At 43.5% G+C, this 12,798-nt stretch overlaps 2 protein-coding genes across 2 annotated transcripts; one reads left to right on the top strand and one right to left on the bottom strand.

Annotated features, from left to right (window-relative positions):
* The first annotated feature begins 358 nt into the window (after positions 1-358).
* Positions 359-1,916, top strand: LOC108155062 (tRNA (adenine(58)-N(1))-methyltransferase catalytic subunit TRMT61A). The gene is made up of 3 exons (XM_017285648.2): positions 359-621; positions 685-1,143; positions 1,557-1,916. The coding sequence occupies exons 1-3, from the start codon at positions 453-455 to the stop codon at positions 1,886-1,888; spliced, it is 960 nt and encodes a 319-aa protein (XP_017141137.1). The 5' UTR covers positions 359-452; the 3' UTR covers positions 1,889-1,916.
* Positions 1,889-2,928, bottom strand: LOC108155064. The gene is made up of 2 exons (XM_017285650.2): positions 2,333-2,928; positions 1,889-2,275 (listed from the first exon to the last, which is right to left on the bottom strand). Exons 1-2 carry the CDS (start codon positions 2,722-2,724, stop codon positions 1,933-1,935), a joined length of 735 nt encoding a protein of 244 aa, XP_017141139.1. The 5' UTR covers positions 2,725-2,928; the 3' UTR covers positions 1,889-1,932.
* Between the last annotated feature and the right edge of the window lie 9,870 nt (positions 2,929-12,798).

Below are 12,798 nucleotides of genomic sequence, written 5' to 3'. Positions count from 1 at the left end.
ATGGGTTAATTTTTCTCTGTCTATGATAGGCAGTCATATTCCTCGAGTTTGATATTCGATTTGATATTGCTAGCTAGGCAGAACCCCCAGCCCTGCCCACATAATTTTATATTATTGAAGAATAAATTTTGTTCAAGATTAACTAGTTTTAAGTACTTGCATGTGTTGTATTTTGACTAAAACATGGTTTACAAGTTAATGTAATGGAATGAAACTCACTGTTGTCAACCGGTTAGAGGAGGTCCTTACCAGACTCAAGTTCGGATACGAGTGGCGCCAAATATAGAGATGATATTTTTTAAAAATTTAGGAGTCCCAAATAAATATACCTTACAGCACTATCCGCAGTGATACTTCGAGATATATCGATGACTGGACATCGACCACCACTAAGTTAAACACGCGCACATTTTGTAAATAAAAACGTGAATTGTACGGATTTTAACGATAAGATGAGTTTCCTTAAACCCAAGACCCACATCGAGCAGGGGGACATTGTGATCCTATACTTAAGTGTCAATTCGATGCATGCCATTGAGGCGGTGCCCACAATAGTGAACAAAAAGGGTGAAACCATACAACAAATCTTCCAGACGAACTATGGCTCTCTCAAGGTGGAAAGTCAGTTGACATTTGGTTTGCAGTGCTTCGGTTAACTTGTTGCTGATGAACTCTTGATTTCAGGCATCATTGGCGTCGAGTACGGCAGCCGCGTGGAGCTCTCCAAGGGCTGGGCCAATGTGCTCCAGCCCACACCTGAGCTATGGACACAAACTTTGCCGCATCGCACTCAGATCATCTACACGCCGGATATAAGTATGATTCTGCACCAGCTGGAGGTGCGACCCGGTGCCGTTGTCATCGAATCTGGAACAGGTTCCGGCTCTCTGTCCCACTACTTCCTGCGCGCCCTCAAGCCCACCGGCCATTTGCATACGTTCGATTTCCATGAGGGTCGCGCCGACCAGGCACGCGATGAGTTTAAGCGACACGGCCTCGCCGCATTCGTAACCGTCTATCACAGGGATGTGTGCAATTTGGGTTTCAGCAGCGAACTGGACGGGGCCGCCGATGCGGTATTCTTGGATCTGCCCGCACCGGATTTGGCTGTGCCGCATGCATTCAAGGCGTTGAAGTTGTCTGGTAAGTGAAGAGAACGCTCGCTCGCGTTGACAACAAGTTGTCAGCGCCCTTTAGCGGCCGCCGAGGCCCGGCCTGGCCTGGTCGGCAATCAAGACTCCCAGTGAAGCGGTCAGTCAGTCAGTCAGGCTGCCATTTCATTGTGCCTGACATTGAATGAGGCCGCTTTTGACACTTGATGTGGCCACGGCAGGCTGCTGGCTGGGCAACGTTTGTCATTAGGGGAATTGGAACTTCGATTGTTCGTCAGGCGAATGCAGAAAAAGCTACCCAAAGAAAAGCAAAAAATGAAGGAAAAAATATACGATCTTAAAAAACTAAAATATTTAACAAATACAAACAATTTTGCAATACAATACAAATCTCAGTTTAAGTCATCGTATAAACCTTTGATTTTCCCTTCTCCTCACTCTTAGGCGGCCGCTTCTGCTCATTCTCCCCCTGCATTGAGCAGTCACAGCGCTGCATCCAAGAACTGACCAAACTGGGCTTCAACGAGATCTGCTCCTTGGAGGTATTGCAGCAGGAGAGCGTCATCAAGACCCGTTCCCTGCCCGTCATCGATTTGGAGTTTCTCAAATTGCCCAAAACTAATGAGACGACAGCCCAGACCACACCCAGCGCTGAGGAGAGTAAAACGCCCAAGGAGCTAAAGAAGTACTTAACGTCAAGCAATCCCCAAACGCTGCCCGGGCACACAGGCTTCCTCACCTTCGCCACCCTGCCGCCCAATATACCAAAGGCTTGATTAATAAACGTGCATTTCATTTTATTAATTGTTTCGTTGCTGCATCACCCGTCAAAGGAGTAGGAGTACGAGTTCGAGTACTCCTCGAAAAACTTCCGCTCGGTGCTCTTGAAAGATCCACAGTGGTAGCAACGCTGCTGCTGCAGCGGCTGCTGGGTCTTGCGGTTCCAGGACTTCCGAGGCGGTGCCCAGGGCGTACGCTGCTCGGGTATGGCCACCTCGGTACGTTCCGGATTGCCGCTGCAGGTGGGACAGCGGCCCACCACTGTGGGCTTGGGCAGCGTGCCGTAGATCAGCGGACCCGGCGGCTGATTGCCATAAATGGTGACAATCTCTGGCAGACTGGAGTAGGGTCGTGTGTAAAATTGCTTCTCGCGGTTCAGGAAACTGCAAGGAAGCACATTAATACTGCTACTGGAAATATCTATCTAAAATGGTACTCACTTGGGTCGCGGCTCCAGCCAGAGATTGTTGATTCGTTTCGTTCTCATGATGTCCCCCAGCTTCTGCAGCAGCCGTAGATTTTCACGCTCGATCTGCTGCTGACGCTCCCGCTCGTTCTGCTGTTTCTTCCACTTGCGTTGGACGTGCTCGTGGATGCGCGGCGTATGCGTATCGATGGCCGGGCGGGCAGACATCACCTTCTCGCGGTGCTGGGCATAGCGTAGCTGCTCCCAGGGCTGCTGCAGCAATTTGTCGCGGCGTGAGATCATCCTCCAGGCAGGCTCCTCAAGACTCAAGGGTGCGATGGATAAGCGGTCGGTGGATGGGTTAGCGGGTTTTCTCGACTGTCTGCACACATGTTTACAGGCACAAACAAACAGCGGTGCGTCCATAACAACCTTGCCAGGACAACGGACACAGTACCGCACTCTACAAATATTGCACAATCATGCTAAGATTAAGTCCAACGGCAACGGTTGCCATTGTGGAACGGGCCGCACAACGATGCGGCGGCAGCGCTTTGCTCAAGCTGTCCGGAGTGTCTATCCGCGGAGTGACATCTCCAGTGACTTGACTTGCAAATTTGCGGCCAGTGCCAGTACCAGTGCCGGTGCAACTGCAACTGCAACTGCATTTGCTGCAGTTGTTACATAATTCTGGGCCGGCTCTCTCCCTCTCTCTCTCTGGCTGGCTGGCTGGCTGGCTGGCTGGCTGGCTGGCTGGCTGCTTGTTAGGTCCGAAAGTTCTGTGTAGTAGCCGCTCCTTGGGCTTGGAGGTACTTGGTGTGGCGGCAAAAGTTCCTTTCTTCTTTTAGGTGCTTCTTCAGCCTGCTGCTGCGGCTGCTGCTGCTGTTGCTCATATGTCAACCGGCAGTTGTTGCATGCAACTTGTTGCTGTTGCTGCTGTTTCTCTTGCTGTTTCTGCCGTTCTAAATAATCCTCGTTTAGTGTTTTGATGGATGTTAAGTGCCCCGATGCCTGGTGAACCAGAAACATTCGTTCAATAAGATTCAATCATTTTGCATTCAATCAAACTTGGGTTCTCGGTAATCTTCACTTCCATTTCCCGTCCAGTGTTTTTGCCATTCCCATCCCAGAAAAAAAACAAACCGCCTGTCAAAAACTGATATTCGGTAACAATTGTACGCCGTTTGAAGTTGATTAGCCCCCCGTTGTTGCTTACAAAAAGGTGTCTATTGTGTGTGTTGCATGCAGCTAGGCAATGCCAATAGGAGTACTTGTTACCACAACTCGGTCGGTCGGGGGCGGTGGCGGGGGGCGTGAGTCTGCACTATTGAACAAATTAAAAGATCCCAAGCCGGTCTTTATTGGTCAGTTAATTGGAAGATCCGTACTCTGATAGGACCAACGTGTTGCTTATCACAGCTCACCTTGTTATGCGGCCCCCATTGTCTTGGCTTTGTCTACAGCAAATTATCTTGTTTGATGAATCGACAACTGTAACGAATTTTCACTTGGCTTGGGTCTCCCCCTCTCTCTGTGCCAAAGAGCTGGGCTGCTGCTCCAGGGGGAGTCCATGTCGATGGCGGCCCCATGCATTTCACCTTTACCTGAAAAGCATTTGCCCAGCTGTTTGACTCCGTCACTAAACACCTGCTTAGTTGTGCATAAATTTCATTTGGAAATGATTATTTTTATTGAAAATATTTTCATAAAATGGCATATAATTGTGCCGGCTCTGTGGTCTGCCTGGCTGGCTGGCTGTGTGTTTTTTTGCCTGCCTGCCTGCCTGGGTGTGTGTCAGTTGGGGAGGGTGCAGCCTTACGCCCGCCAGGCAATATGGCCAGTTTCTCACCTTTAGAAGCCGGCCCCAAAGTCTCAGATATACTCTGTGGAGAGACGAGCAAAACAAAAATTGATGGCAGTGAGTACTGCAGTGTGGATTACCCCGAACGGTCTTGGACTTGGGTGATTAAGTGAATACCCTTTAAGGTAAACATACTGAGTACTTTCCTTTGAAACATTTCTTAAATTGTTTTTATTTGAACGTTATCTTCTCTTGCGAAAATTGTAAACACTTGATCAAATAGCGCATTTTTATACTACTTTTAGTTGAGTTTTTGTCTCTGGATTCTTTGATTTTCTTCCCCTATTTTATTTATTTATTTTATTATAATTATTTCGATATTTGGTAATTAGTTTAGGATTTAGTATGGAAATATATATCCCGAAATTTAATTGAATTATCAAGAATCATAAGAATATAGAATACTTTCTCTGTATTTCATTTGCTAGAAATTCTTTTAAAATGTTATCTTTATTCCAAAGAATTCCTTTATAAAAAACAACAAATCTTTTCTCGATTAGCAAACTACTAATAAATGTTAATTTTTGATTCCCAAAAACTATTTAATCATTTCATTCCAAGTAAATCGATTATATCGCACAGTTTTAAAGAACCCATACTTTTCCTTTTCTTTCTCGATATGCCCACACTTTATGTAGCGCACAGAAAAGGTGAATATTTTTTTTTGGTTTTGTTTAGGTTAGTCCTCGCATATCATACAAAGTGTACATGGCCAATACTGTGGTCCTGTCCATTTATTACAACATGAGCCGGCCAACAGCAACCACAACAACTGCAAAAAGTCAGTTGAAAACTGCGATTTGCTGTCAGCTAATAATAATAATTTCGATATTGAAAATACGTTTTCTTAGTTAGGTACGACACTAAACGATTTCGCCCAGTCGTCGTCGTCGTCGTCGCCGTCGTTGTTGTTGGATCGTCGACAGTGCTAAAAGTCAGGCAAGGCATCAGGCAATGGAAAAAGGAACAGCAAACAGCAAACAGCAACTACAGAGGGGAAAAACGACTGAAAGTTGACCGTTGGTGGGGGCGTGCTATTTGGCTGCCTGCCTGCCTGCTGCTTCTTCTACCCTTTTGCGGACAGGTGGTGTGTGGTGTCGATGTTCGGCCGCGGATCGTCGAATGTGGCTACGTTCAACCGGGGTGCCCGCTGCCCGTTGCCCGTTGCCCGCTGGTGTTCAATATGAGCCACAATTGAGGCATTTAATCGAGCATCTCTTAACACGCCTTGGAATGTTGACTTATTATTGGCCCAAGCAGCAACCAGGCACAAGGCAGAGGCAAGGCTGAAAGGCAAGCAGGCAGGCAGGCGGGCAGCCAGTCAGACAGTTGGACTGACTCCCTCTACACCCATCTGTATCTGTCTGGGTTTCTGGGGTCTCTGCGTCGGTGTCAGGAGTCTGTAGTTACCTCACAGTAAAAGCGTTTATCATCATTAGACTCAATCTAAAGACGTTTTTGGTCGGGGTTATCATGTTGATTATGTTGTGTGAAAACAAATTACATTTTTTTACCCTAGTCTCTCTTTCTCTGCGTCTCTCTCTCTCTCTCTCCATCTCTATCTTTATATCTATATGCCTCTCTTTCCTTAACACCATTTGCTGTCTGGCTCTCTTCTGCTGGCTGCTGCTGGCTAATTATGAAGATGATCACTGATTTCAATTGTGGCTTATTGACAAACCAATTGTTGGAAAGTCTCGGATGAGAAGAGCCTTTTTGTGAAAGGCTTTTCTTTTCCTCGACAGCACAGCGACCCAGTGCCGTGAGAAAATTGTACAAATCGTAGCCCAACAGCACAGCAAAATATTTCCAATTTGCTAATGGCAATAATTGTTTCTACATTTTTTTTACCCCCAAGTACCCAGAACTTGGCTATCATTTTATTTTTTTAATATATTTTTTTCTGTTGCACAGCTGTGTTCCATATTGTTGCTGTTGTTGTTGCGGCTGTTACTGCTGTTGCAAAGTGGCATTGCCTGCAGCTGCAACAACAGCAGCAGCAGCAGCAGAACAACGGAGCAAGAATAACTGCTTTGGCAAGGTTAAGTCGGGCCCTGACTGCCGCCTGATACGAGCACTGATCAACAAAATTCCGGGCGATTTCAATTTGGGTTCAGTAAAATTGTACGTTTTTTTTTTTACATTTTAAGTTTAGCTGCAAGTGATGGTATTTTTATACATTTACAGCCCTCTAAGGTCTATAGTCATATATTTAAGATCAGCATCTATAGATTTCGAAATATGTAGTTATAGCCGTGTCCATCTTTCAGTTTATTTTTATGAAATTTTAAAGCTATCTGGGTAATAATTTGAACATTTTACATCTGATATACAGTATGTTTAGTATATGGATCTGTAAGGGAATCTAAGGAATCATGATTTTTAGAAAGAGGTTCGATACTGGACATTCATCTTCGGTATAATGAATAGAAGACCATTTAAGCCAAGCAGTTTTATATAAAGCCATCGTATATGGAAGAGAAAACTTCGAATATTATTAAAATAACTAAAATTCGATACTGAAAGTCTCTTTAGAATATAACTTAGAATATATATGATCCGATAATATTAATCCTGTATCATATAAGACCGATCGATCGATAAAAAAATGTTCTCTTATGGTATAAAAAAAAAAAAGTTTAAAGAATAATGTAAATAAAAGTAGACACCTATAGTACAGGGCCGGTTAGCAATTACTTGTCAGACATATAACAATTTCTTTAATAAAATAACGCTTTTAACAATAAGTTAATATTATACAATATCAGATAATATTTTTTTCTTTTAAAACCGCTTTGGAAAAGCTCTTAAAACATCAGTAAATTGTTCTTAGCTTATGACCGGTCTTTCATATCGTACAAATTCTGTAGGATTATACTGTCATGGTTCCTGTTTTGGTTTTTAGCTTATATTTGGTTTTACGTTGAATCTGAACCTTCCGTTGCTTGTCTTTGTAGTACAGTGTAATTATAAGCGGTGGTATGGAAAACCGAAAACACCAACTCCACCAAACATTTGTGCACTCTTAAATGCAATGTTTTATTGTGCTTGCAACGATAACGTACTATATACTGTGCTACTCCCAGTTTGCTTTAGATTTGTGTGCCACACACAGACACGAGGCAGCAGCTACTTGCAGCAGGGTCAATGTCGCACCTTGACGCCTCAGCCAGTATATAGATTTTGTGGCTGTTACTTTATTTTTTTTGTCACAATTTATTACACTTGGGGCTGGAGTCGTGTTTGCATGTGTTGGTTGTGTATCTGTATCTTTGGTTTTTGTTTTATTTGTTCGTCTGTGTGTGTGAGCCTGTGTGGCTTTGGCCATTTTATCTTGTCAACGGAATCGTCTATGAGTATTTATTTATTTTTATTTTTAATTAATTAACAACAATCGCATGGGTGTCAATGGCATGCCCCGGTGTGGCATACTTGGCCAAAGCTGCAATTGGGGAGTTTATTGGCCAAAATGAATGCTGAAAGTGAGTGGGGGCAAGCTACTATTGTACAAAAAGTTTCTCTCTTACAACTGGAAAATATTCAGGCAACAACTCAACAGGTATGCCGTTCCAATCAATAAAAACTTTCGCAGAGAGAAGCCGCCTGCCAGGAGGAGCAGAGGAGAACTCCATGAGAACTAATTGAGCCATTTCGAGGTCTATGATAATCGTTTGTGATGCAGAATCTGCATCTGCAACTGCATACCGAGCCCAGCCAACGCCTTCACAGTTCCACAGAAAACTCTTGACTGTGTCAACTCGAATGTGCAATAAAATTAAAGTTTTGTTTATGAATGGAATTACACGACGACATTTAGATGGCCCAAAGAGCAGAGCCCAGAGAGCTAACAGGCAGGCAGGCAAAACGCAGCTGGAAATCGACGGAGCTGCGCAGACCCGGCTCAGATTCACAGACACTTCATCTAAATGTCAGGCCATATCTAGCGACACTCGCAACACTCGGATTCGCACTAGACCCCGGATCGGATCCGATCCGAACCGACCACTTGGACCTCGTCTCTGGCTGCAGTCGTCTTGGTCTTGGTTTTGGCGGCTCTCTTTGGCGGCTGCTTTGGCCAAATCAATTGAGCCGCCTTCCCCCATAAACGAGCCAAAACAAATGACTTGGCCTGGCTGGCACAAGATGCTGAGGCTCTCTGCTCTGGGACCCGGGGCAGCTCAAGATCATTAGTATAATTTAAGTAAATTAAACGCAGCGATTAGGTTCAGGATGCAAAGCAACAAAAACAACAACAACAAAAAAAAGGAAAACAAGAAAAGCGCTACAAACGGCACCAAGTATTCCCCTTTTCGATCGCTGGTTGTCGGCAAAATGCCTGTGTTTATTTAAATTTATTGTAACATTTTCCTTGGCGATTTCAATTTGTAAAACAAGCGAGCAAACAAGCTGTTAAAATATAATGATTGGCACCAGAGAAGCAGAGCCATAGCCAGAGCCCAGGGAGCCCCAAGGAGCGAAGTAGTCGTCGTTGAGATGTCGTTGAGTCGATTCCCCAGATGTGGGTTAAACTATCCGCATATGCTTATCGATACCAAAAAGACGTTGCTTAAAGCGAATTTATGCGGCGTTTAAGCATTGTCCAGCGAATGAGCATTTTCCGTTTATGATTGCCATGAGCATTCGAATGCATAAACCATTTGGCATTGAAAACTATCGGTTAGCCATACAAACATTGTATGCATTTAAGCCGGTCTCGCGCTTTTTCCCACACAGACAATGGGCCAAAACGGCGACAACTGGCTCTGTCTGGCCTGTGGTCTGTGTCTCTCTGTGTGTGCTGCTTCGTGTGCAATATGAGGAGAGTTGCAACTGCAACTGCAGCGATCACAAAAGCTCGGCAAGGAGCCCAGACAGACTTACAAGAGTAGAGCTGCGGAACAATGCCGAATGTAGTCTGTTCAATTGAATACAGTGGGTCGCATAAGGGAGAAAGCCGATCAATAAAGTTAAGCATAATTTGTTCGTGTCCAAAGCTATTAGTCTGAAATAAATCTGGAGGTTAGGGTTGTTAAAAAATAACTAAAATGATTTCTGAAACTTGGCAATACCTATCTGTAGATAATTAGTGGATTCTTATAAATTCAGAGGTGCTAAATAAATATCTGTAAAATCTACAACTTGTGCAGAATGCACAAGACTCTATGGGAAGACTCTATGGAACTTTCTGGAGAACCTATGGAATTTTCCATAGCCCTATGGCCATTAACTTTAGTATCGTTTCCTTCTTAATATAATTGGTTAAATATATGTATTATTTCTTTTGGCAAGATACCCTTTGTACCCATCCACTGTGCCATGGCAATTGACAAAAGACCCCAAGTTCAACACCGGCAATAGCAGCAGGAAAGGAAAGGAAAGGAAAGGAGAACAAAAACGCGAGCTAACAAACAAATAAACAGTCAGTAGAGTCGGACACAAACAGCAATTCATATTTGCTCTGATTTATATGGCGTCTAGAAGTTTTCCATTTTTATTATGTATCATTATTATTATGATTTTTTCCCAGGCCAAAGAGGCAGACTCCGTTGTGTACTCTGCCGGCTGGTGTAATCAATCAGCAGGAGGAGCCGCAGCCGGGAGTTCAGACTGTGTATATTCTGCTCTCTGGTTTGGGTTTGGGTTTTGGGCTTAGGTCTTTCCAAGTTGGGCGAAAATTAATGTTCTTTAATTTGCAAGTTTGTGTCCTAAGTCTTTCGTTTCGGCCTGCTCCTGCCACACACACACACAGAGGTAGAACCACCGGCACCGGCACTGGCATTGGGCACAGTCTCAGGCTGGGGAGCCCTGTCCCGTGGTTGTGGTTGTTGTTCCCCAGAAATGTCATTAAAGCGCCACACAGATCTTGGCCCTGGGTTCGTGTGCAGGGTGTGCGAGCATTTTGCGCTGATCTCCTGAGCCAATGTCAATTGCTGGCATCTCGAAAGAGATCTGCATAGCTTGATATTCTAATTGCTGAAATTGTTTTGGCCCAGACAAGTGTGTGTATGTGTGTGTCTGTGTGTGATTGCCATGCCCAATGAATAATCATTGAAATCCGTTCGTTGACAAAACCCGAGTGAACAACAACAGTGAAAAAGGTACGTGGCCCTGTCTCCTGCCTCTTGGTGGTCCCTGCCTCATTGGCCTCCTCATTGTGTCGCTCTGATCCAAATCGCATCAAATTTTTGCGCTGCACTCGTTTTCGGTTCAGTTTTCTTGTTCTCCCCCTGCCCCTGCCTCTGCCTCCAGCCTTTGGCTCTGACTCTTTGGGCCTCTCCTGAGTGCGGCTCGACGACTCTCGGCCTGGCTCTGGCTTTTCAATCAGATATGAAAGCTGGAGCGCGTCTTCGCGGTTGTTGTCGCAACGCAGCAGTTTTTTTTTTGACTTGATTTTCTTAATTAAATTTTTTGCTACGCCGCAGCCAAGGCTATTCCCAAAGGCTGATCCTCCAGCTATAGCTTCGGCTCTCCAGCTCCTGCTCCTGACGATGATGATGATGATGAGGGAGGGGATGGGAATGGGAATGGGGATGATGTGTGTTTTATAAGTCGAATGTTGTTGGCTCAGTCACTGATTTGAGCCTGTTGATATGCTGCCTTTGTTGTTGTTAACACACTCCCACAATTTCTCGGCAAAATTTATCTCGGTTTCTTAGTGAAAATTATACGAAAAATTGGAAAAATTTACCCAAAAAAAATAAGCAGCTATTACGTGCACTTGGTCGCTCAAAAAAGAACTTGAACCTCATTAACCCATCAGCCCCCAAAAACAATTTGACCCGGGATCAACTCCAACGTAGCACCAGCACCACCACCTTCACAGTCAGCCCAAACGCGACTCAAGATCGGTCTTCTCGTTGGTCTGATGCCAACATCATTTACATCATCATTCACAATAAAATAAAAGTGCACACGCCCACTTAAAAGGGCCCCATAAATTGTATGGAATAATCAGTTTCAACATAATTTATTGTAATTTACGAGTGTCGGCCAAAACGGAACGGGCCAGCAGAGGCCACAAATATAGTACTTGCCATCATGCACACATTACTACCACTATATATATATACATATATATATATATCAATATGTATAGCACACTGACATTGCCAGAAGAGCTGTTGCAGTTGCAGTCGCCGGGGGTTTATAGAGCAGCTAAATGCTACAAATGAAAATCCTAAACGAAACATTGAAAGCATCTTGATAAGAAAGCGAGAAACGGCAGGCGAACTTTTTTTTTGCTGAAGGAGAGGCTGAAGCCGAAGCTGAAGCTGAACTTAAGCTCAGGTAAAGTTGAAGTTGAGGTTGAATCTGAAGCTGAAGCTGAAGCTGAGCGTGCAAACACCTTGGAAAGTCTAGATTTTCTGTTGCCAAACAATATTTTTTTGGGCGGCCTCAGCCTCATCTAGATTCGTTTGCCTTTGAAACTTCGATTTATAATATACATATATATCCAGAGCTCCTCCAGTTGGACCTTTTGTAATTGAAACTATTGTTTTGGGATACCCTAACCATCCGTCGGCTGCCCCTTCTGCCTTTAGCATCATTTTATATCAATCACTCAATAAAAATACAACGATCAATCAATTTCAGCCATCAGCCCGAATCGAAGATTCCCATCGAAACTTTGGCTTTTGTTTTCGTACCGAACTGGAACTGGAATCATCCCAATCCCAGCAGTACTCCAATCAGAATTGAAATGTCATTGGATAATAAACTTCAAGTGTCAATGCGATATCCACTTGACGAACTGACTGACAGACTGAATATCCTTATTTTATTCCCATTATCGCCATTTCGCAATCATTCATTCATCAGTCCCTAACTCTACCTCCACTTTAGCTTTTCCGATTTCGCTTGCAGATATCTAGAGTTTGTTTGTTTTGCCAGTTGCTGTGAAGCTCATTATAGATCAAGTATTTATACGGCGGCACAACACAAAAAGCTTTGTCTCTATCGGTTCAATATCGATTGGAAAATTTCACTTGGTTCGTGTGGGAAATAACCTTGAATTTCAGTTTGTGGTGAGGGAAAGCGGTTGAAAGGAAAATTTCCTGTGTCATTCAGTGGGCAAAACCAATTAAAACTATTGTTTGGAAATGGTCTTTGAATTGAGTGGAGGGTGGATAATTTAATGGATAACAAACGGATTAATTATTTGAAAGCTAATTTTCATTATTGACCTTTTTGGAAGGAAATTAATATTCATCTATTCATTCATCGAAGGATTCTTATTTATTTTAAATCATATTTGATCCTCCAATAATTATTAGCATTTCATTTAATGTAAAAAAAATACTAGGTGACGTTTTCACCGAAAATACAAAGATTTATTGCTGATAGATGGGTTTGATCAAAGATCGGGTGTATGGGAACCTATTCCATAACTATCTTTGACTGTCGTCCTAAGTGCTTGATAGATCTAAAAGTATTAATTTTTGTACAGAATTTTAGCCGAGGCTGAATCTTACACTACAATTAAAAGTTATTGCTAGAGCAACAAGGTCTTCAGGTCGGGATATAAAATATTTAAACATAATAAGCATAGAATTATTTAAACTACTTCTCATATTTTAACTCTAACTTTTCGAATTCAATTCCTTAAATTGGTTTGAGTGGTTTCTAAACTGGTTTAATTA

Source organism: Drosophila miranda, chromosome 2, assembly GCF_003369915.1.
Source record: "Drosophila miranda strain MSH22 chromosome 2, D.miranda_PacBio2.1, whole genome shotgun sequence".
Classification (NCBI taxonomy): Eukaryota; Metazoa; Arthropoda; class Insecta; order Diptera; family Drosophilidae; genus Drosophila; species Drosophila miranda.
Note: the sequence above shows the minus strand (reverse complement) of the source record. Positions and strands in the feature narration are given on the sequence as shown.